Below are 23,862 nucleotides of genomic sequence, written 5' to 3'. Positions count from 1 at the left end.
AGAAAATCAAAGAATAAGAAGTTTTTACACATCCAAATTCAATCCATTTCTTCCTCTGGTTCAAGCCAAACACTTCTGCTGAGCTCCAGACCAAGCTAAAAAGATTAATATTCAGATTTGCCAGGATAGAGTGCTGCCTCTCAGGACTCTCAATTGTTTCTGTCAATTGAATAAAGTACACTTTTGCATGCCTCTTGCTGTCCACAAAATACATGTTTGTTTTGCACCAGTTAAACAGTATTTTAAAATATGATTGCTTAGTAGCAGTTTTATTCTTCTAGACTGTAAATAATGAGTAGTAGCAGTTAATTAACCTGACCAAAGTAATGACACTGTTGATATACAATATCCAGGCAAAAGCACTCATCTTGGAATTTGGCATTTCTTGATGCACCACATACTAGTCACATTATTTTAACAAAATCTAAACAATAATAATACCACTAGGTGAGCTGCCTGGAAAGAACGATAACTTCCATCTTACCAGCAGCAAGAATTTCTGGGCACAGTTGGAAGTACCTTTACAGAAATGCAGACAGGCTGGTGAATGAGCAGCAGTAAACCATGAGCAGAGACATGTCAGAGCTGCAATGCCAGGCTACCAATACAGCTTCAGGTCTACCCCTAGTCTCAGGGCACTTTTCTCCCTCCCTCTCTGGACAGTCTCTCAGAAATTGCTGCAAAGCTCAATTGCTCTGAGCTTCAGAGCTGAATCAGGATAACTCCATTAAAGTCTCATTTATTGGGTTTTAGTTCTGTGCAATAATGTAAGTTACAACTAGAAGCACTAAAACTGCTCCCATGTAGCTTCAGAAACATACGTGTGATGGTGCTAAAGTACATGATGTCATCCTTGTGTGTGGCACGACACAAGTGCCTTTCAAATACTTTCAACGTGCTTTCCAAACATCCACATTTCTTCTCACTCCTCAGGCTCCAGCTGATTACAGCTGGGGAGATCTATTTACTCATTTTATCTTTTAGATGTACAAAAGGAAGCAGCATACTGGTGGAGAAAATGCTCCTGTTTGGATTCTGTTGAAAGTTAGACTAGAAGATTACAAGGGGCTCTTCTAGCCTCACTCTGTGTACATAGACAAAAATAAAAGTAGGAAAAATTACAAAGGAAGATAAGAAAGCAAGCTCAGCATGACAACTGGGGCATGACTCCTGGGAGAGGTCAATAATTCAGATGTTTATCAAAACTTTCTCAACACAAAAAAAGATGGAAAGTGAAACGAGTTTTGGTGCTGTACTTCAGTACTTCAAGGAAGCACAAAGGGCAGCAAACAGAGAGAGAGAGAACTGACAGCCACAAACTGCAAGTTTAGGTCTTAAAATTACTAAATTATGTTCATACATAGACACAAATCCACTTCTGAGCATTCCAATAGAAGTAGTATAACACAAAGAAAAAACAGAATTGGACATGTTGCTTAAAAAGGGGTAAAGAGGAAATCAGAAGAAATAAACTGTTTTAACTGGAAGAATGGAGAGATCCAAGTGGCTGAAGAAAGGAGAAGATTTAAACAGAAACAGGGAGTTGTTTCAGGATTTTTAAGGAATAAAAATAGTTTTAGAACAACAGACAGAATTGGACAGAACTATTCAAACACTCTAAAGCGTAAGAAATGTAAAGCAACAAGCCAGACCTAATCCAAGTGCTTGGAAGCTTGAGAGGCATACAGGCACCGTGGCTAGATGAAGTAAGACTTGAAACATTTTGGTTGCTATGCTGGCAAGAGATTTGAAAAGATAAAAGGTTCAAATGAAGAAAGACAGTTTCATCTACACATCATCACCACATATCCATCAGAATTTAATGATATCTGGGAGCCAGGATAGCACTATTGGGAAGGGATTCACTCTATGACATGGGGAATACAAGCAACCACACTGAAAAAGAAAGGAAACAGCAGAGCAGGGGAGAAAGAGGCACAAAAGAAGCTAGGTAAAGAGATTGTCTTTAAAGGCTTATAAATCTGATCTCCCAGGTCTGCGGGTTTTAAGCATCTGTCAGTGTTTATCCATTATTTTGGATAGCAGATAAACTGCCATACCACACATCTTTCTTGCATCTTTCCCTAAGGAGTAACAGCACACAGCAGCTTTCTCACATTTACAGATTAGAACTGTGAGAAGGCTCAGATCAGAGCCCAGACCTTTCCATGGACATCACGTTTCCTAATAGACACTTTATTGCAGCAACAGAACCTTCTTCCCCCTCACTGTTTCCCTCTCCTTGAAACAGAACTCACAGTGATGCTTCCAAAACTATGCATAATGGGATTTATGGCTGCCTGGTCCAAAGCCATGAAGCTGTCTATGTTATACACTGCCCTTCTAATCCTTCTCTCTGGAAATCTAATGAAAAATAAGTAAGATCACACATAGGCCTCAAAAGAACAGGATAGAAAACCCACTTGACGACACCAGTGACAAGAGTTAAGCTGGAGATCCCAACAGGCAGGTTGTACAACCACTGAACTGAAAGAAGATCCAAAGGATCCTGGCAGAAATGAACAGAGCATGATAAGTCTTTCACATGTATTGTTTGAGATGTGCAGCACAGGTCTTTTGCAGTTCTTTCTCAGAAAGCAGAAAGACAATAACCTCCTATTTTCAATTGAAATCTGTCTCCTTTTCTGCTAATATAAGCCCTAATTCAGAGGCCTAAAGAAGTGGCTGTGTTTAAAACTACTCAAGAAACAGCTTCTGTTCATACACAAAATATCCTGAAAACAAAGTCAGGAGAAAGAAATCTAAATAAATGTGCTTGTAAGAGAGAACTTGGTTTGTCTTCATTCTTACAGAATATCATTCAAAGGTCTACTTAAGCCATTACATGGCATTTTTTGTCAGTACACAAAATTAATCTCTAACTGATGCTGGGAGCCACTGTAACTTAGTTTCAGAAGTCAAACTTTTACAGTTCTGCTTTAGTAACTGCTTCAAGATGGAGCAGACAAATTCAGTTGAAGAGAAGCACTAGAAATAACTACAGTGAATAATGAGAAATGTCAACTGTATTGCAGAAGACACAAATTACACTGCTAGCAGAAGCATTAACGGGAGGTAAAGTAACTTTCCAAATAATTTCTTTACAAGTCTGATTGGAAGGGAAAACTGTCCATCACCAAGCCCCAGAAATGCATTTATGGCCTTGCCTTGGCAGTAAAAGAATGTAAAAAGTAACAGGACACTGCTCACCCCTCCATCAGATCCTCCCAAGGACAGTCCCCTCTCTGCTATTCTGCAGGCAAAACAATAACCTCAGATGAGAACTGAAGTCCAATTACTTTGTCCTTTAATGTCATTCTTTACAACATGTAACTCTCAAGAAAGGGGAATCTGATGCATCAGATATAACACAACTGAGTCGTGAAAATGAAGTACACTGTAGAATATTTCTGAGCTTGTAGCCCCTCCCATAAAACCCCAAAATGTTCCCAGAACCACTGTCTTTCAAATATATTCTGGACAAGTAAGATTAAATGCTAAAAACAAAAAGAGAGATTTTGATTCTTCTGGGCAGTACAAATAAACGTGCACAATTCAGAACTGCTGTAGCAAAATCAGGAGCCCTGAATAAAGTCAGAGTGGCCAGACTCTACTGAACAAAGCACTTACACCAGGTGCACTGGCACTTTGAGCACTGCAGTGATATTCCCCACTGACATGATTATCAAAGGCATATCACACTCACAGAGGCTGATCACTTTTCTTACAGCATCAATTGACAGCGTCCCCTACTATTTCATTACAACTCACCACTTCAGTGTTCATAGAGGACTATATGACCAGCACTAGCTCATAACAACCCAGAGACTCCACTGAAAGGGGGCTTGTGTTGTTTTGTTCAGTTTTTAAAGGCCAAATAGAAGAGAAGGCCAAGTGAAAATCCTTTAAAGCTAAATTCATTTTCCCTTTTTCTCTACAATGCTCTTGCCCCATGGAGCTAAGCAGATTCTGTAAGAAACAGAACTGTCTCCACTAGAGCAAAAGTGAAAGCTTTTTAAAAAAGTTTAATGTTTTAAACAGTTTAACCCATCCTGCTTGAGCTAATGAGCTCTGTGCTACACCTCAAACCCCAGCTCAGTATCATTAAATAAGTGCTCATAAAAGTTAAGACAGCTAAAAGAAAAGTTACCTACGGATTCTTCCAGCTTCTTCCCTTGTGATCACTGCATCAGTCACACCTCTTCCACACTTTCTAGGAGTGCAGCCTGGAACACAAACAGGGAGAGAGAAAACACCATCTTTCAAAAAAGATTCCAACCAAGTCTCACCTGATATTCTCTTACTCCCCTTGCAAATTGCCAGTATCCCTCAATCTTGTGAACCTCAGAATATTTTAAGATTCTTTGAACTACAACTGATGTTTTGTACTGCAATCATCAGAGAAGCCAAGCGAGACAATGGCACTGTTGCCTCAGCAAGTCCCCAGGACTCATCTAAGCTATGCCACTTTCCCTGAACTACACAAGCTAAGCTGACAAGTTATTTCCTGCTATGTCCATAACACAGCTCAACAGAGTGGAGAATGCCTAAAAGGAAAGAATTCCAGTCCCCAAAAAGAGTCCCCATAGCCACCAGAGATGTGGCTGTCATACATGACCCAGAGCTTCCAGCATTTAGGTTGAGTAAAATACAGAGCAATACCACACCTTTAAAAACAAATTACTACTTCTGTTTCTCTGAAAATAGCTCATAAAAGGCTTAAGTCTGTTACAAGCCTTTACCAGTTTGTTACAAAAATCCTAGCATGGGATTCAAATTAACTTACGCATCATCTTTGGACATCTACCACCTCAAGCTAGAGAAGATGGCTTTTGTTTAGCAAGGCAGTATCTGTATATCAATGTACATGCAGAAAGACAAATGGATCCAGAGATTCTTTTCACCTTCTTCTCAACAGCAGTAGTGAAAACAAGAGTTCCTGTTTATATAACTGCTTTCAAAGGAAGATGATCTTAGGTGGACAAGAACCAGACTGCTCAGCAATGTCACATTGATCCTTCAGTCTCAGGCTGACAGTTCAAATTCAGACAAGCTCTCTAGCAGCTAAAACCACATAAGATCATGTGTCTGTATATACAGAGTATTTTACCTCACGCTCCATGTAAGTATTCAAATCACTGACAAAGACCAGTACACCCTACTCTGTTAGATACAATACAGAACATGAAATATGTTCTGTCCTAAATCCAGTATCAACAAGATAAAGGAACTGAACTGTCCTGGAGAAAAATGAGATGCAGAAGACACCACCTGCTTCAATGGAGACTTCAATAGACATAAAACCAGAGCACTGCCATGTAAATAACAGAAAAGACAGAACGATTCAGACAGGAGGGAAAGCTTTACTTGACAAAAGAAAAACTGAAAATAATTGGTTAGAATATAAAAAGTTCAAGCCATGAAAAAGGTACCACTGATAACTAGGGTTTCTGAATAGGTCTATGATCTTTATGTATTAAGACAGAGAAATGAATCAAATTCATGTTTTGGTATTCCACCTCAAGACATTCAGTCTGTTAGCAGAAATTCCTGTAGCTGAGCACTGAGAATCATTACCTTTGTCCCCTGGGAGTCACTGGAAAAGCAATAACAACAAAAAAAGGCAGTGAATTTGAATATTCCAACCATAGTACCAGGAGAATAAAAGCAGCATATTTCAGATCTGCTCAGCCTCCCCCACCAAACACACAAGTCAAAAGAAAATAACATTCTGTATGGGGTATCTGTACAAACACATGTTGAATGGCAGGTTTTTTCACATGAGATCTTGCATGAAAGTGTCCTGAAGCACACCTTGGTCACATATGATAAAAAATATGTCTTAAAACTGATTGTCAAGAAACCTAACATTACATTGTAAAAGCTCATGGGGAAAAAAAATAAGTCAGCACGAGGAGTTCCAGGTAAATAATGTATGAAAGTTCTTATGAAATTAGAAGCCTAGCCCACAACAGTCTTCAGGTAAGAACAATATATTCAAATTTGAGCCACGAGAAACCCTGGGATGTCACATGTGGCATTTAACTGAGGAAAATCCATCTATAGATGTAAAGCCACAACGGAGCTGAGGTAAGTATATTTTCTGACATCTGCCAATACACTTACTGTGCTGAACTGAACTCCTTTTCAATGATTATTTGCTCACTAGAACACAAGGGGCAGAGTGTGTCAGTAGGAAAACTCCTGGAAAGAAATCAGTCAATTCACCCATGCAAGCCAAAAACATGAGTCTGGTCTGATAACAATGATCACTGACTGATAGAAAGAGAAGTTTTGCCACAACACAACTGCTTTGTAGGAATTTCCACTCCATCTTACTGGATACACCCTGGCTATGTCTCAGGTGCACTGCAAAGCCCTCCAATTACAGCTGGACTTCAAGAAGAAAGAAGCAATGAGAAAGATGTGTGGGTGAATCGACTGAATACTGACCACAAAGCAAATTGTACAGCTGTTTTCTTGCTTGGGAAAAGAAAAGTCCTTCATTTAACACATGCTTAAGTTGAAGTCAAAGGCACCCACACCAAACAGGGTGTTTAAATATATATCAAGGTCAGAAAACCAGTATCTGGAGTACAACCCAGATAATTCACTGCGTTTTCTAACTATCCAGCAACAATTCCATGAAACCAGCTCAAGATTCAGGCTCCAGGAAGCACACACTAAGTTATTTGAAGATGATTTAGAAAACTAGTAGTCTAAAATAATGCTAGAGGTTATATTCTTAAGCATTCACTTCTCAATGCCAGCACAGTACTCAGCAGTGTGACAAGAACAAACCAGAACCACAGCTCCCCAGCTCACTTTTCTCCTCTTGACCCTGTGAGCTAAAAGAAACCAGCAAAATCAAAACACATCATTCATCAGAAACCAAAGTGCCTTGATAAAAAGAAATAGATGTAAAACTCTGGCAGCAACCCAAAGGTGCTTTGCATATTAAAGAACAATTTGCAATACAGTACCAGCCCCAAAGGTTCAAAATTCAAGCCACCAAAAACCCACAAGGGCTTCACAGGCAGAAAGTCCTAAGTTATAAATGTGAGAGGAGAGAGAATGGAGAAAGACAGAGCTTCTGTGCCGTGTTTCAGGCACGTTGTAAATAGCCCCTCTGCAACCACAAAGGCTAGGCAGAGTTCATGGAAATTCTCACATTTCTCAGTCTCAGTACTACCAGGAACCAACAATTTGCAAGTTAAACATCTCAGATCTTGTGATAAAAAGGCAAGCACTATATGGACCCTCTGAACTAGTTCTGAAAAGCAACAAGTAGCAGCCAGCAAACTCTGCAAACTATTTCTTGTCTGCTCTAAAAAACCCATCCACATTTTATGTTGCTGTGCCTTAAAGGCTCCATGGTACATTCAGCAATAGCAGATTAAAATCAGCTATTCACTTTTAAATGCCAGACTGAAGAGCATCTCAGAAGCCAATTGACAGGGATGAGACATCTCTGCCTTCAGGCTAGCAAATACTCACCCAAAGAACCAGACAGATGGCTGAGGCAGTAACAGCTTCCAGCACCCAATTTTAAACTTAGGTGAATATAGGGAAAAAAACCCCTCAGCCAAAGAGGAACCAATTTGGGTTCAATTACTGAACTATTCTTATCTCAACCCAGGAGTCAGGTGTTAGACCTTTTCATCCACTGCTCAAGATTTCTCTTGCTTTCCACATCCACTGACCTTGATCCTGGGAAAGCATCCTAAAGCTGTCTCCTGGGCAGTGATCATGGATGCTTTGCATACTGGCACACTACTGATGCACTGGAGCTTTAGATGACACACTAGTAGCCACAGTAGTTTTAAACAGTTAACCCTGTTTCAAGACAGCAGAAATAGCCATGGTCTGGCCAGAGAGTTCAGAATGCAGGTGAGACTGTGCTCACACAACACCTTATCTTCTGCAAATATAAGTGAAATGCTTGACCTCTGAAAAATAGCACATTTCTTTTTTGTATGAAGCATGTTTATTGGCAGGCAGTGCTATGGAAATCAGATTACTGCTCTGTGACACCTACTATCATATCATTTGAAGCAAACCAGAAGCTCAGTTGCAGAAGTTCAGTTTGAAGCAAGGACAGCTGCAGAAGTGAAAAGCTCATCTTAGCTGTGGAAGCTTTATGGCTGAGTGTCAGATACTAAGTGATGCTAGGAATGTGCCTCCTTCTGACACAGAGCCAGCAGCTGTGGATGTCAAGTCAGAGCAAAGACAATGAAAAGTTACTGAGTGATAGAAAGCTACTGCCAAAACGACTAAAGCTCCAGAGCTGCACCCACGTTGGCAGAAACCCTAATCTGCATTTGCTGCCTAGCTCTGCTATTAGTATCACACAGGTGGAGTAAGGAGCTCAGTTTTGACGGGACAGCAAGGCTCAGCAGCTCACCACCACCCTCTTGTGGCCATCAAGCAGGAGACAATAGTTAAAATACGAGGGCAAAGTTCCTCGTCACAGCAGAAAACAAAGGTTCACACGTTTCTAATACCACTGATGTCTTTCTGAAAAGTTGCCAAGTTCAATGCTCAGAAAATTCCTCTTGCAAACCAGGGAAGGGGAAAACAAGGTTTTGCAGGGTGTTTTTGATAAGCAGAAGCCCTGGTACCGGAAAGGCAACAGCTGTAGCTGTAGCTCAGTCATAACTACCAAATCTGCAGCAACACTGGCTGCACAGTTCTCTCTGGCCTTTGCACTACGCAAATAATAACTACAAAAAGTGGAAACAGAACATGTGTTTTCATGTGCTCAGTCAAAACAAGTCCCCCGCTGAGGAAGTTTTCTTGCTACTGGCTTCCTGACAGCAGTTTTCTTGGCCTCAATAATATTTCAGATGAATCCTCCAAGAAAAGATGCTGCAAAAGATAAAACTTGCAAATCTGAGAAAGAAAATCTGACCAGCCCATCCATGCAAACCACAAATAAGACTCTCACTGCTCCTCATCTGAGAAGATTAAAATTTTCCCTTTCTCTCCAAGATGCAACATCAATACTCCAAAGACAAGTACCAGGGGAAACAAAAACCAATTTGACAGAAAACGGGCTCAGCTAAAGAACAAAAAGACAGAGATGTGCTTATATATCCTAGATCAGTTCCATTCCATACCCTGTATGGTACTTACCAGCAACAAACTCACCCACAAGCCTATTACCCAAATCAAGTGAGTATGAAAAGACATTAGAAACAGATTGAGCAAAAGGTTTACTTCATACAGCCTAAGCAAAGCAGTTTCAGAGGAGAATTACATAGGAATGACAGAAAAACTCAGAAAGCAACATGAAGGTTTGGGATTTAAACAATACACACAGTGACACGGTGTTTGCTAAAGCACATAAGATCTTTACAGAACACATTTGGTTTAACAGATTCAGATAGCGCTCAGTCTGTTGTCATAGAATAATTTCAGTTGGAAAAGACCTTTAAGATCAAGTCCAACCCCTCCCCTCACACTGCCAAGCCCAGCCCATGGCCCAAAGCACCTCAGCTCCATGGCTTTGCAATAGCTCCAGGGCTGGGCACTCCCCCACCTCCCTGAGCAGCCTAGCACAGGGGCTGACAACCTTCTCAGGAAAAAAGTTATTCCTAATCTCCAAAGGAACACATGGCCTGTTTCATCCCATTTCAGACAATCCTATCCAAATACCTTCAAATCTTTTGTGGCTGTCGTAGTCCTCAGAGCAAGGTATCTCAAAGAACTTGTCCTGTAGGTTCTCGGTGTGATGAGCCAGCACCTCTGTGACCCCATCCTCAGCACTCAGGTACCTCCAGCCCAGGAGGCCGCCTGCAGCAGCAAAGGCGAGGAGGAACGCTGCCTTCAGCCACCACCACCGTGACTCCGGCTGGCCTCTGCTTTTCTTGGCGCTATGGAGGGAGCACAGTGACAGTCCTGTGTAAGCGAGCAGCAGCCTCCCGAGCCTCCCGCTGAGGAACCCTTTCGGCCACTACCCCGCCCGACACCAGCGAGCGTCGGTCAAGGACCGGGGCCAGTCCCGCCCGTTTCGAGAACACGCACATCCACAAACACACGCAGGGTCCCTCGATCCCTCACTTCCTCCCTCCCGCAGGCCGCTCCCCGCCTCCGCCGGGCCTGGGCCCCGCCACGACGGGAGGCGCCCATCGCAGACCCCCGCCCCGCGGCCCTGCCCCGCCGGGTACCTGCTGTGGCGGCGGCCCCCGCGCTCCGGCCCGGCCGCCGTCCCTCCGCCCCCGAGGCCGCGCGAGGCCGCCCGCCGCTGCGGAGCCATCGCGCCCGCCGGCCCGGAGCGATGCGCTCGGCACGCCTCTCCCGCCTGCCGGGGGAAAGCAATCGGCCGCCGAGCGCAAACGCCTCAAACGAGCAGGCGGGATAAACCCAGTACAGAACAGAGAGCGGCGGCCGACGGACAGAGCCGAGACGCTCGAGCCGGGCCGGAGAGACGCGGCGAAGCGCTTTGTGCCGAGATATCGCGGCGGCAGCGGCGGCAGGCCTAAGCAATCGATGCTGGCCGATGGTGCCGGGGCCAGCCTGGAACGGGCAGGCAAGAGCAATCGAGGCCGGAGCGGCGGGATGGCGGCGGTGATGGAGGCGGGCGGGCCGCGGCGGCGGCTCGTGCACCTGGACATGAAGGGCGCTCCGCCGCGCGCCTCCTACCTGTCGGAGGTAACGGGCCCCGGGGGTCCGGACAGCCCCCGCCGCCCCCTCCCGCCGCCTCCTACCGCCCGCTGTCCCCGCAGGTGCTGCCGCTGCTCCGCGCCCTGGGCGCCACCGGGCTGCTGCTGGAGTACGAGGACACCTTCCCCTACGCGGGGCCGCTGGAGCCGCTGCGGGCCCCTCACGCCTACAGGTACGGCCCGGGGAGGGCCCGGCGGGCCCGCGCCGCGCCGCCGGGCTGCGCCCTCACGCCTCGCTCTCCCCTCGCAGCCCCGCGGAGGTGAGGGCGGTGCTGAGCCAGGCCGGGGCGCAGGGGCTGGAGGTCGTGCCGCTGGTGCAGACTTTCGGGCACATGGAGGTGAGCAGCGGGCGGGCGGCATCGCGCCGGGACAGGGCTGGGTGGGCTGAGCGGCGATGAGCAGCGCTGGCGGTGGCTGTGTTGGGAAATCTCCCTCGTGATTCCTCATGCTTAGGTGCCTAGCATCCCAGAATGATGGGGGTTGGAAGGGCCCTGCAGAGCTCATCCAGCCCAAGCTAAAGCAGGTTCCCCTCCATCAAGGGGCACAGGAACGTGTCCAGGCGGCTTTGGAAACCTCCCGAGAAGGAGCCTCCACACCCTCCCTGGGCAGCCTGGGCCAGGGCTCCCTCACCCTTACAGGAAAGAAGTTCTTTGTGTTCGTTTTCCTTGTGTTTTTATGCTTCTGTCAGCTGCATCAGACACACGGTGGCACTGCCCTGACCACCCCGTTTCCCTCACTCTGTGAGGGGCTTCATGGTCAGAGACCCTGACAGTGCTCTGGAGCAGCAGCTGTGCCCTCCTGCCTGTACCACCACTGGCCAGAGGCCCTGTGCTCATACACAGGCAAAACCCAGAGCTTTAGCAGGACAACTGTTAGCAGAGCCCTGGTGACACCAGAGGACGCTGCTGTCCCCTTCATTTTGCAGTTCTTCCCCAAGCTCTCCTTTTTCTTGCAGTTTGTGCTGAAGCACAAAGAGTTCGCTCATCTCCGGGAAGTGAAGGTGTTTCCCAATGCCCTCAACCCACACAGGGAGGAGTCACGAGCACTGGTCAAAGCCATGGTTGACCAGGTCATGGCACTGCACCAACATTTAAAATGGTTTCACATCGGGTGTGATGAGGTGAGGCTTCTCTTGAGCTAGGAATTTTCTTCTTATGAAGAATGGTGGTGAGGGCCAAAGCTGCTGCATTTCAGTAGTGCCCAAGGCAGGATTCTGGGGAGAGAAAACACCAACTCAAGCCTATGTAGAGTAAGCTTTTTTGATAATAAATTATTCCAGTAGCATAGGATGTCACTTCTGTTGGTCTGAGTGTAATATCAAAAGTGTCAAAAGCAGTTACTTAAAGCTAACTCAGCATTTGGGTTTAGGCCAAATGAGGTATCCATTGGAGGTATTCCTTAAGAACCATGTGAATTTAGATGTAAGATGTTGCCTTGTTGTTCTGGCCAACTAATTCAAAGTAAGCCCTTTTGTGGTGAGAAGTAGTTGCTTTTTTTATCTTGGTAGTTTGTCTCCTTGAAGGGGAGAACCTTGAGATTTCTCCTTTCTCAGAGTTTCTTAGAACCATCCCAGGGCACACAGATCCCAGAAATTCACTGTGAGCACCTTAACGGTACTGACCCTAGTTCAGCATTTTGTGTCTTATTATGTGGCCACTAATGGCAAGGTTAGATAGGGAGGTGCAAGCGTTATAAAGCAAAATACTGATTATGTAGAATAAAGATGAAACCTGCTCTAACCCAGCAAAGAATTGAAATACTTATCCAGTTTAACAAGCCCAAATCCACTCTGCCTAGGACCACATATGCTGGGGCCACTCTTGGACGTGCCCCCACCTCGCTTCCAGATTCACGTACAGGTGATCTCCTTCCCCAGGACATGAACTTCATTTTACATAATTCAGAACCTTATGGGTTGCTAGATTTGAAGACAAATACAGCATATATTAATTATTCTTCAAACATTTCAGTTTCTGTAGGAAAATTGCCTAACCTGATGCATTTAGTTATGGCCAAGGCTCCTGCAGACTGTTAGGTATGCTTACAGTGTCTTTAACACTGAGAGGTGCTTTTAAACATGTTCACTTAGTATATTACATCTGTGCAATAGGTTTTGAATGTTGTGTGGTTTCATGGTACTGTGTCAAACTCCCCCTGTTCCTGTACAAGCAGTCAGTATTATTGGTTTGATGTTTCAGGTCTATTCCCTTGGCGAAGGAGAGGAGTCAAAGCAGTGGCTGCAGCAACAAGGCAATACTCCAGAGAAGCTGTGCCTATCCCACATCAAAGCAGTTGCAAGTTATGTGGCCTCATCTTACCCCGCTGTGACACCCATCGTGTGGGATGATATGCTCAGAGGGATAAGTGAGGAAACATTGGCAGGTGTGTGATCAGCAATGGGGTGGGTCATATTTTGTAGCATACAAAAAAAGTTGACATAATCAGTTAAAAGGATTTGTTGGCAGGAGAAAATATTGAAAACAAGAAATCTGAGAAGAATAGAGATATGATCCATTAGACCAGAAAGTGGAGACATTTCGTCCTTGGCTATGTCATGGCCCTTCTGTATGACTGTGGGCAAACCAACACATACACTTTAGTTTTCCATCTGCTAATACAGAGTGATAAACAGAACAGTCATGGAGAGGTTGCCATCAATTCTAATTTCTTTAGACATTAAAAAGAACCCCAACTATTAGCATTTGTGGTCTCAGTTGAAATTTCTATGCCTCTCCCCACCTTCTAATGTTAATTGCTGCCTTGTGCAGCATCAAGTGATGTAGGCTCGTGGAGAAGCTGTGACCCTATAAACATCTCTATGTGTATATGTGATCACAGTGCACACCATGAGGAACTCTGATACTGAATTGTGGTGTAGCTCCAAGACCCTGATGTCACAAGTTTGTTGACCCTTGCTAGAATTTCAGTAACCTTAGCAGAGATGGAGATACAGCATTTTCAGAGACACTTTACATGTCTGCTCTACACAGATTTAGACAACACCATGCAGAGCTGTGTAGCTCCTCCAGCAGTGACTGACCTTTTCCTGGCTTTAGTGGTGGCAAATCATCCAAAAAAGTGCAGATGGGACCTGTGCAGTTTCCACAAGAGCAGCTCAGCATCTGTTTAAGTGCCACAGGCAGTAACAGCGTGAACAAATTAAAATGAGATGCTGTTAAAATACCGAATTTCTATCCAATTAACTGCAGTTTCTCCAAGGGTCAGTTTTGTGTGTCTAAAACTAGTCAGGGAGTTGATTAGAAAGGGGTTTGAAGGTAAACCTGTATCTTTATTTGTACTTGAAAGGCATCTTGAAAAGCTAAGTCCTGTGCAAACACAGCTCAGACAATCTCTATCGTAGAGTGAATATTTCCGTTTCATTTAGTTGAAATCTTGTGTGTACAGTTTGCAGCCTCACCAGTTCAGCCCCACAGGTATTCCAATAGATTCAAGGCATCAAGAACAAGATGGGCTTGAGATGAGTGGGATCTCCCATGAATTGTTACTGCTGATCCATACTAGTGGTTTCAAGGTGCTTAAGGACTCAGTGGCCTCTGGCATGGGAACCGTGTATTCAAAACCCTGGCCAGGCTGAAAATGCCCAGGGGAACTTCAACTGTGAATGAAGGATTCTAGTGACAAGCCATCATTAGTTCTAGTCATGTGCTACTGCACCACTCATAAGTACTTAGTTCTCACTTTTACCTGTCTCTTTTCCATTACTTTGAAGAGCTCTGTTCCTTTCAGAGTCTGGTGTCCCACAGCTGGTGCAGCCAATGATCTGGGACTATGCAGCAGACCTCGACGTGGAGGAAAAAGGTTTGTGCTGCTGTGCTGAGCTGCTTAGGAGAAACAAAGACTTCTGTTACCTGTTAAGCAAAGTAGCCAAATGAAAAGAGCATGGTTAAAACATACCTTTGTTGGACACCAAAAAATGCTGGGCTTGTAAAATTGCTTTTTATTGTTTTAGTAGCATAAACATAGCCCTTGTTTGATCTCACCTCATAGTTGCTATTATTTACATTTTCAATTTATGCTTATCATATGAAGGATTTGGTTTGTCTGCTACTTATTTCTTTTCAATGGGGCTATGGAATCAGCAATGGGACATTGAGAGGTATTCTGTAAGTACTGTGACATTAACTCTTCTTGCATTAAAACCAGTGGGAGATGAAAGCTCCACATGGAACAGCTCTGCAAAAGAACCTTCAAGGCTTCCTATACTTAGAGAATTCAAAGGAAAAAACCTCTGAAAGGCTCCATCCAGTCAGCCCTCTAACATGCATACTGTTGTGTCCTTGTTGAAAGAAGAATCAGCTGTTGGATGTTGTGTGTGTTTGTTACGTGCCCGTGGTTCTTAGCATTGAAGCAATTTAGCAGTTCAGGGGAATGCAATATAGTAACTGGGCATATGAAAATAGGAGGGTAGTCACCCAAGTAGGTTGCTGAGAGAGGATGACCAATCTCCCATCCTTGCTGATGCTCAAAACTTGATAAGACAAGGCTCAGCAGCTTGTTGTAACTTAGACCTGGGTTCTTCTTAGTTGGAGTTTCAGGCTGAAAATGGAGAAAACCTTGTCCTTGTTCTTTTGTGTCTCACTGCAGTGCATCTCATAGAGAAGTATCATAGGTGTGGCTTCTCCAAGGTGTGGTTTGCTAGTGCTTTTAAAGGAGCTACAGGAGTCAATCAGTCTCTGACCCTGATCGGCCACCACTTGAAAAACCAACTCCAATGGCTGAAAGTGGCAAGGAGTAGCCCCACTGACATCCTGGAAGGTATCGCGCTGACTGGCTGGCAAAGGTAAGGAACATCCTTTCCAATGGTTCCAAGGGTGACATGGAAGCAAACTTCCACTCAAAAACTCCCTTAAAAGTCAAGGAGAATGGAGATTCAGAAGGGAACTTTGCAGTTCTTCCTATAGGTTACTGCTGGGCCTCAACGCTGGCTGCCAAGGGTAGATTTCAGAGTTCCAGTCACTTGCTGCAGCATTAATCAGCAGGAGTTGATTAATCAATTGTTTTGGCAGACACCTACAGCAGCAGCAGTTTGGATTTGAAGGCTTTGAAATACTAAATCCTTCCACTTGTTTAGTATGTTCTAATGGTCATATGTCTAATTAATGTTTTCTTATTTAGGTATGATCACTTCTCTGTTTTATGTGAGCTTCTCCCTGTGGCCATTCCATCATTGGCTGTATGTCTGCAGGCACTAAAGAATGGTACAGTGACAACTTTATTGTCTCTCAGCTAATGTCTAGCACAAGAGTGAAGTGACCTTGCCCTAAGATTGGCACAGACTTTTGCTTTGATTATCTGATTGTGGTCTGAATTATGAAGAATAAATTATACATATTGCAGATTTGCAAGACAGGAGCAGAGAAGCCTCTTGGCCTCTTAAAAATAGCCATAGTGTGCTAAGCATTTCTTGTGCTCTGACCAATAAAAGGTCACAAACTTTGTTGTGCTTATACTAAACAAATTTCAGAAGCTGAATTGCTTTAGAAACGGATTTGAAACATTACTGGTATATAACTGAAACTAATTTTATTTAGATGTAGATCTTGTTTACATGTAAAAGTCATTTTAACTGATCAGCGTTCTTACAATTGATCTAGGAGGCACACTGTGTGGTAAAACATTCCCTGTACTTTCTGCTTTCTTTACAGACAGTTGCCAACAGAATTTTTCGTTTTTGTCTTTCTGCATTTCTTATTTTCCAAATTGAAACACCCCCAACAACCTGCTTGGTTTTAACTAAGGCACTTAAAATGCCAGCACCCTGAGTGGAGAACTTACATCTAGGAAGTGCTTCACAAGGCAATTGAGTGAAAGACAATATACTCCCCCACCCCCAAGTGTTTTAACTTGTTCTGTTTCCATTTTACCTTTTAAAAACTCTTCATCAAAGGAGAAGTACTGAGTCAATGCAGAGTACTCTAGAAAAAAACCCTCTTTTATGGACGTTTTGATTATTTAGGCTCCTTATTTCCACTGTCTTCTACCAGGAGTCTATTCTGAAAAGATTAAAGAAAATGTGGAAAGGCTCCTGGGAATGTCCAACCTGGAAACAGATACTTTCATGAGGTAAAATTCCAGCTGCAGGATTTACATGCTTCTCATCTTGTGGTAAGCTTGGAAACTAATACATATTCTTTGGACAGCACAAGCCTGGCGACCTTTCCTGGGAGCAATATCCTTACACTTGTGACACAAGTTAGTTTCTACCTCAAGTCATCAGTGGATGAACTTCTTGAAAGGAACAGGTAATAAGGTTTGTGTTGATTCTCTGGCTGTCTGCAGGAGTCTTGGGGCATAACTCCAGCAAAGTGATTTAAACATCAAGCTCTGCATTTCAGGCATCCCATCTCTTTGTATTGACACTTCACAGAACACAATCTTCAGATGCAAATCTACAGCATTGCAACAGAATGCCTGACTACTATGTGCTGCCATATTTCAGGAATCGAGTTCTTTCCTGAATTAAATCTTACTGTTATTTAAAGTTGAAATGAGAAATTTGAATGGTGTGCTTGCAAAAAAATAGCAGCTTGAAATGAAACTTAAATTGCAACAGATGATCAGTTATTATCATCTGACAGGAACAGTCTTTTACAAACTCCTTCCAGAGATATGTAGGCAAAGGTACTTATTGCTTAAGCATTATTGCTATTTGTGCAGAAGTTCAGCTAAAGCCCTATCCCCTCCCTGTCAGCCTACACACATGTCACTGCTCTTTCAAAAGCTGCTCATACTAACATCCATCTTCAGGTATGTCACAGGCTGGTTCAGTCCCTACCACAGAAAAAGGAAGATTATTCATCCTATAATAATGCATCACTTCCAGCCAGATGCAGTAAGGTAACACCACTTATTTTGCATTATAGGGGAAATAGTTTGTCATATTTGGGGCACTCAAGTACATATAGTTTTGAGTCCTTGTCTTTATAATTATTTCAGAAGCATCAGTGGGAATCAAACAATAGAAAGTATTCATGATAAGGTGTGAAATGGAAGAATATGTTTTTCTTTGCCTGCCTTCTGTTGAACAAATTCTTTGAATACAAGCACAAAACTGGTCTCCAAACAACTCTCTCATGTATATGGACTTAGTGCTATAGAGACTTCCTGCACCTTACAGCAGTTATTGGCCTCAGTGTCAGAGGTCATCATGGGCCAGGCTCCAGGCAGTGCTCAGAATAAAACCAGACTCCATTGCCCTGTACTGCCCATGCTTTTCAGAACCGATCCTAGACACGATGCCAGTTCATGCCAATTGGCTACTTCATACATTTTCTTTGCTGTGATAGGGTGAATATCCAAGTGCATCCACTCTTCCCAATAAAAGCCAGGATTAAATTCCCAAAAAGTCTCACAAGGGGTTTCAGTTACACTTCAAATGCCTGTAGTGTTGTGTTGAGCTCAGTTGGGGTGCTTTACAAGTCATTTCATAAGAAAAGTGACAAGATTAATGGTACTTAAACACAAGCAGCATCAACCTTTTGCCATTTGCACAAAATCAAGTCCTTTGAGCTCTTGTAATAGATGCTTCTTTTCCTGAAAAGTCCTTTTAAGGCCTCTGCTCCCTTTAAAAGGTCCAATAAGCTTGCACTGCCCTAAAGCAGAGCTCATCTTCCCTCTGATTTCTGCTTAGTCTTCTCTCCAAGTGGAATGCTGTGGTGCAAGACCTCCAAGCAGCTATGGAGCAAGTCTTCCACAAGTGTACTGTAGAGGAGTGGATGGAGGAAAACGTCCACCCAAGCCTACAGAAGCTGCAGCAAGTGGTGGATGATTTAGATGAAGCAATACGAGCACAGAATTAAGGGCATTTCCACTAAAAAAAAAGTGCAGGAGATGAGGAAGGGAGGAGAGCTCTGTGGAAAAAAGGAGCAGCTAGGCTACCCTGTGGCACTGGTCTGAGGGACCACACCAAGAAATAAACACTGAGGATTCTGAACAAATTCCAAGCCTTTATTTGTTTTCTGTACTGAAAGAAAACGGGATGTCAAAACCATCACAAAAGTTAGTGACAATTCTTCAAACATTTGAACCTCACAATCATTTCCAAGACAATAAAGTGAAGGAAACAGCAGCACATCTGGACTGATGATGGAAAGCCAGTGGTCCAGCTGTTACTGTTTCCAGCCACATGCACCATGTGCTTTACACTAACTGGATCTTTTGGTGTCTTGATCCCAGCCAAGGCACAAATTAAGACACATGATAATATTCTTCAACTTTTGAAACAGCAGAGCTCTATTAAACAGCTCAGATTAAACAACTTGGGCCGTGCTGACAAGCCCAGTCTTCAACAACAGCAGTAAAGGGCTGAGCAGAGATGCACTGCCCAGCCTAGAGCCGAGCTGCAGCCTGTGCTGGTGTCAGAGCTGCCACCCACCCACAGCCCTTGAGACGGCAAACCACCGTGCGTCACCTTAGCTTGCTGACTAATGCAAGGACAAGCTGAAAGGCACTCTCTCATCCACATTTCACTTTCCCCCAGCAACAGGCTGAGAGTCTCAAATGCAAGACTGTCATCTCCAGGCTCCTGAGGGAGCCTTGGGTCCCAGGGAGAAGTGAGGCCCTGGGCCTCAACCAGCCCCCTGCTAAGTACCCAAAACCAGATCTGCACTGCTACCCAGAGGTGTGAATGCCTGGGGAGAGCTGTGTCTTCTCTGCAGTGCCTCTGCGGTACACGTTGCTCCCCAGGACTCTTGGACACAAGTACTGGTGATTGAGGGCTGCCTTGGCTGAGATACGCCTGCTGGGATCATACAGGAGCAATTGCTGCCAAGAGAAAAACGCACACTTAGGATCTTAAAATCCAAGTGATCAATTGTACTGGGCCCAGATACAGAGGTTGCTCCTGCTTTTTCCTCTCTGGGTTCCAGGAGTAAGCCACAGCTAAAGTTAGTGTGGGGGTTATACTTCAAGGGTTTCCTGAGCCTCAGTGCAGTTCCCTGGAGGAAACTGCAATGATAGCCCTGTCTCACAGCAAGACTGCGCCCTCTTTCATGATTCAGAATTTCTGCCATGGCAGAGATGAACACTAGAGCCAGATCAGCTCATGTACTTCCAGGTTGATCAGTCCCAAATATCCCTACTCTTTGCCCAGTTTGAAAAGGTCCCGTCTGTCCCCAGGTCTTGTTCTGAGCCTTCACTCACCACCAGTAAGTCTGTGCCATCTTCATCTAAGTTGGGAACAATTTCCTTCATCTCCTTCCTTGTCCACTGGGGAAACTCCTTCTTGTAGTCAGGCAGCTGGGTCACCCCAGGCCAAGTGACCTCGGTGGGAGTGCCCAGCGTGCGAAAGATCCGGAAGAGCTGATCGATCTCAGAGTCCCCTGGAAACAGGGCCTTCCTGGTCACCTGGGGGGAAAAAAAACAGTTCTCATCTTTTGCCTCAGCTGTGTGCCCTATTTCCCACCTGGAGTCACCCTTTGTCCCTGCAGATGCAAACAAGGGTACAGACCAGGCCAATGGTTGGGAGAGTAACGGGTGTCTCGCTGCTTGTCCCCAGCTGCTCTCCATGGATCCGTGCTCCCCTGAGGCTGTCCTTCTTTCAGGCACTCCCTTACTCCTCTTTCTCTCCAGTTTCCTAACACCCACTCTTGCAGGCTAGTTCCCTTCCTGCCTCCTCACCCAGGCTTTGCTGATCTGCAGCTCGGGGACCCGGGAAGCTAGGGACAGGGCTCTTACACTGTAGGGATAACCAGAGCTCTTCCAAGCGGAATATGGACTCCTGGGAGATCCATTCTGCCATGCTATAAGAGTGATAGTTCTCTTCAGCCTACTGTGGGGATATCTGCAAGAGAGCCAGATCTCCTCCCAGGATCAAAATGCTGCAGCAACAAGACCAAAATTACCCCCTCTGCAAAGAGAGACAACACAGGCTTCTTTGCCTTCTGCCAGGCCCCTGTGATGACAGATTCCCTCCTGAGCCCACAGCTAAAGATCAGCTGGCCCTCAGGGTGGACTTTGCATGAAACACACCCCAGCACAGGGTGGGACCACAGTATCACAGAGTGTCTTTTCCATCCTTCCCCATTTCTCATTGCAGCTGCATTCTCTTTGCTCATGAAAGACACTACTTCAACTCATTCTACCATTTCTGCAAAGATGCAGCCAATGCTCCAGATATCCACAGCAGCTGAGTAGTATTTGCATCCCAGCAGTATTTCAGGGGCTCGGTACCACAGAGTCACCACCTGGTAAGGAAGCAACAAATAAGTTTGTGTCGTTTTCCTGACTGAAAGTAACAGTGGGGATCCTCTCTTCATGGACTGTATAAATTAGGTGTGCCAAGGCCATGCTGAACTAGCAGACACATTAGTGACAGCGAGGTTGGGATTAATAGGGCGTTCTTTAGCAGGACACTCTGAAAGAAATACATCCATGCAGAGAAGGTGGGAAGCCAGCTTGCAGGCATGCTAGGGTACAAGCAGTCAGCAGGCTTTGTGAGGATGTGAAGTAAACCATTAGGCACAGGTCAGCTTAAGAGCACATGGCTGGGCACAGCTATGCCTTTATTATAATTGAGTACCTTGTGCTGCTGCTGTTGTTCACCCACTACAGATTGTGTACCGCACTCTCAGGTGGCAGGGAGCCTCAACCATACCTCATGAGTGTATGGGCGCAGGGGCACACCAAAAGTTCTTGCCAGTCCAAAATCAGCCAGCTTGATTGCTCCTGCTTCATTAATGAGCAAATTCTGTGGCTTCAAGTCTCTGTGAATGACTCTGTGTGAGTGGCAGAAGCTCACACCCTGCAGCACCTGGAAAAGGTAGTTCTAAGGAGAGAAGAGATTTCAGATAAGGCCACAATGAAACCTTGTGTGAAGCAGCTCACTTTGGATCATTTCTAGACCCGAAGGGGAAAAAAAGACTTTGAAATGCAATACAATACCAGGCTCATGGGCCACTACTCAGAGATGCACACAAATTCCTCTCCTGCTACATGGGGACAGAGGGACACCCATCCAAGCAGTGGCAGTCCCTTCTACCCATCTATTACTCTGTACAAAGGTAATTAGCAACAGATCCCTCAGCTGTCCTCTTAATGGCAGTTTGTTCTGCAGAGATATGGGCTGCACAGCCTGGAAATAGCCGGGAAATACATGCTCTGAGCAATAGCACCACAAGGTTTTTCCAGCTGATTTGTGATTAATCTCTTCCAGATGTAGTCAGTGCTGGTTCTGCCCAGCAGAAGGCAGCAACGGCATAGTATCTGCCCTGCCTGTGAGCACACTGTACCTTGACTAAGCTTAAAGGAAGCTGTCCAGTTTGGGATGAGTCCATGTGCTGCTTTAGGTCCTGATTCAGATACTCTAAAACCAGATAGAGCTTCCTCTGTCTGTGTATGACATCCAGGAGCCTGCAAAAGTCCAAGCCTTCCCTTCAGTACCTTTCAGCACCTTCTCCAGACTGTTGCAAATACCCAAACATCTCTCCTCCCACAGCTGCCTCTGTTCTGTGAGTCCTTTGGAGCAGAGATAGGCAGATATGAAGCAGGATATTGGGGCAGCAGCAGCATGCACCAGCCTGTGTCACTGCAGTGAAGTGGCAGTGCTGTGAGCTTTTAGTGTTTCTTGCACTTTCCTATTTGTTTTGCTCTCTTGTCTGTGAAGTCGGGGAAGGACAGGAAAACCCCTCTTGCTGCCTGTACACAGAGCTTCCTCAGCAGGAGCTCATCTAGGAGCTTGTGAGGAGGATTCATCCAGGTCTTACCTGACTATGTTGGGGTGTTTCAGCTCCTTCAGCAGTGAGATTTCTCGGATTGCAGTGCTGGGGACACCCTCTCTCTCCCTGTGACAGAGACAGGCTGTACAGAACCCCTATCCCCCAGTGAGATCCTATGTCCTTTCTCCTTTCCATCACATCCCATACTCTGCCCAGGGAAGAGTTTCTCACTTGGAGCACTCTGAATTTGAGATGGAGCCTTGTGTGGAGGGAGGCAGGGGAAAAATGGGAGCCATGAGGAAGGAGAGGGAGAGGATGACCTAGGCAGTGCAAGCTGTAGGGCAGAGATTTTTTGGGGAGCACCTGAGAGCTCATGGTGCACTCCCAGCACCATGGCCCCCAGTCCACAGACACCCCTCATCATGGAGACAGCCCAGGGCCACCCTGGTAAGTTTTTCTTTGCTCAGTCCCCACCCTGGAGGGGCAGCCCTTGGCCCTGCTGGGAGGCTGAGCCTCACCGGGCCCTGGCACCACACTGCTGAGGGGGAGAGGCCACCCCGCAACATGGCTTCAACTTCCCCCTGCCCTGTGCCATGGAGCCAAGGCCAGACAGTGCCAGGTCAGGCTATAGCTGCTTGTATGAGCCAGTAGGAACATTTTTTTCCCTCACATCAAGGCCTTTTCTTGAACATCTTGCACAATTGTGGACACTGGGCCTGGCTCAGGCTCCTTCTGCTCACTCCTATGGTATGGCTGAGGCATTGGTGGGCTCAGCTAGTGGCCATGTCCACACAAAGGGGTTCTGCTGGCCCCAGAGGAGCCATTCACCTTTCTTGCCCCCCTTTTGCCTCAGCACTCTATTGCCAGCCTGCTGAGGAGGCGGCCGGCCTGGTGCCATGGTGGGCCCGGTGGGCACTGGGCCATGGCAGCCCCAGGGTTTTGCCTCCCTCACTCACGCATCCAGGCGGATCTTCTTGAGGGCCACGAGCTCCCCCGTGTGCTTGTTGCGAGCCTTGTACACCACGCCATAGGTACCCTCCCCGATCTTTTCCACCTTCTCAAATGTCTCCTGCAAGGTGGCCATCTTGCTGCCTCAGCCCTCTGACAGCAGCAGGGGCGGCTCTCACTGCTTTCTGAGGGGAAAAACAAAGAAGGGGGGGAAAAAGGGATGGGAAAAAGCTCCCAAATATGCAGAAAGTGTTTGCTCTCCCTGTGCGTCTCCTGGGCTGCTTTTAGGGTCTGGGTCCCCCCTTTGCTGCTCCCTCAGCACAGAGATCTTGATCTGGAGCAGCCGTAGGCAGGCAGGGCGGCCTGGACAGGCTGGCTGGCATCTGAGGGCGTCGGGGTTGCGAGGGGATCTTCAGGCAGAGCCGAAGAGCCAAACATACCGTGGACCAACCAGTCCTGACTGGTTGCTTGCACCCAGGGTGGTGTGTTGTGCTTGCTAAAGCGAAAAATGAGCAAAATGTATGGTAAGAGGTGCTCTGGGCCTGTGGGAAAAGCAGCAGGTACTACACAGGGCC

The 23,862-nt window shown here is 45.6% G+C and overlaps 3 protein-coding genes across 11 annotated transcripts in view; 1 reads left to right on the top strand and 2 right to left on the bottom strand.

Moving 5' to 3' along the window:
• OGFOD3 (2-oxoglutarate and iron dependent oxygenase domain containing 3) overlaps nucleotides 1-10,555 on the bottom strand; it is a 31,969-nt gene extending 21,414 nt beyond the window's left edge. For 3 of the 5 annotated variants that reach the window (XR_009820006.1, XR_009820005.1, XM_062011045.1), the window contains exons 1-4: nucleotides 10,170-10,555; nucleotides 9,658-9,875; nucleotides 4,151-4,226; nucleotides 3,211-3,253 (exon numbers count right to left, since the gene is read on the bottom strand). Coding sequence is in view for 3 of the 5 variants with exons in the window: in XM_062011045.1 (XP_061867029.1) it covers nucleotides 3,211-3,253; nucleotides 4,151-4,226; nucleotides 9,658-9,875; nucleotides 10,170-10,258 (426 nt within the window). In the remaining 2 variants the exon portion in view is untranslated. The remainder of the gene's footprint in view (nucleotides 1-3,210; nucleotides 3,254-4,150; nucleotides 4,227-9,657; nucleotides 9,876-10,169) is intronic. The other 2 variants (XM_062011044.1, XM_062011043.1) reach the window with 2 other exon arrangements.
• On the top strand, nucleotides 10,321-18,622 carry HEXD (hexosaminidase D). Of its 5 annotated transcripts, none has more exons than XM_062011038.1 (12): nucleotides 10,321-10,653; nucleotides 10,728-10,837; nucleotides 10,915-11,002; nucleotides 11,620-11,784; nucleotides 12,863-13,046; nucleotides 14,412-14,483; nucleotides 15,270-15,465; nucleotides 15,801-15,883; nucleotides 16,670-16,748; nucleotides 16,826-16,927; nucleotides 17,433-17,522; nucleotides 18,316-18,622. In XM_062011038.1, exons 1-12 carry the CDS (start codon nucleotides 10,492-10,494, stop codon nucleotides 18,482-18,484), a joined length of 1,500 nt encoding a protein of 499 aa, XP_061867022.1. In that variant the 5' UTR covers nucleotides 10,321-10,491; the 3' UTR covers nucleotides 18,485-18,622. The 5 variants fall into 5 exon arrangements, with proteins under 5 accessions (XP_061867022.1, XP_061867023.1, XP_061867024.1 ...); XM_062011039.1 differs by having other exon boundaries at nucleotides 17,622-18,382; XM_062011040.1 differs by lacking the exon at nucleotides 18,316-18,622 and having other exon boundaries at nucleotides 17,021-17,513.
• On the bottom strand, nucleotides 18,560-23,423 carry CDK3 (cyclin dependent kinase 3). The gene is given in 9 exon segments (XM_010206280.1): nucleotides 18,560-18,577; nucleotides 19,276-19,382; nucleotides 19,385-19,448; nucleotides 19,827-20,030; nucleotides 20,768-20,869; nucleotides 21,280-21,450; nucleotides 21,914-22,034; nucleotides 22,388-22,465; nucleotides 23,296-23,423. Coding segments are annotated over 9 exon segments (993 nt in total).
• Between the last annotated feature and the right edge of the window lie 439 nt (nucleotides 23,424-23,862).

This window comes from Colius striatus, chromosome 18 (genome assembly GCF_028858725.1).
Source record: "Colius striatus isolate bColStr4 chromosome 18, bColStr4.1.hap1, whole genome shotgun sequence".
Taxonomy (NCBI): domain Eukaryota; kingdom Metazoa; phylum Chordata; class Aves; order Coliiformes; family Coliidae; genus Colius; species Colius striatus.
This window is presented reverse-complemented; position numbering and strand designations above follow the sequence as displayed.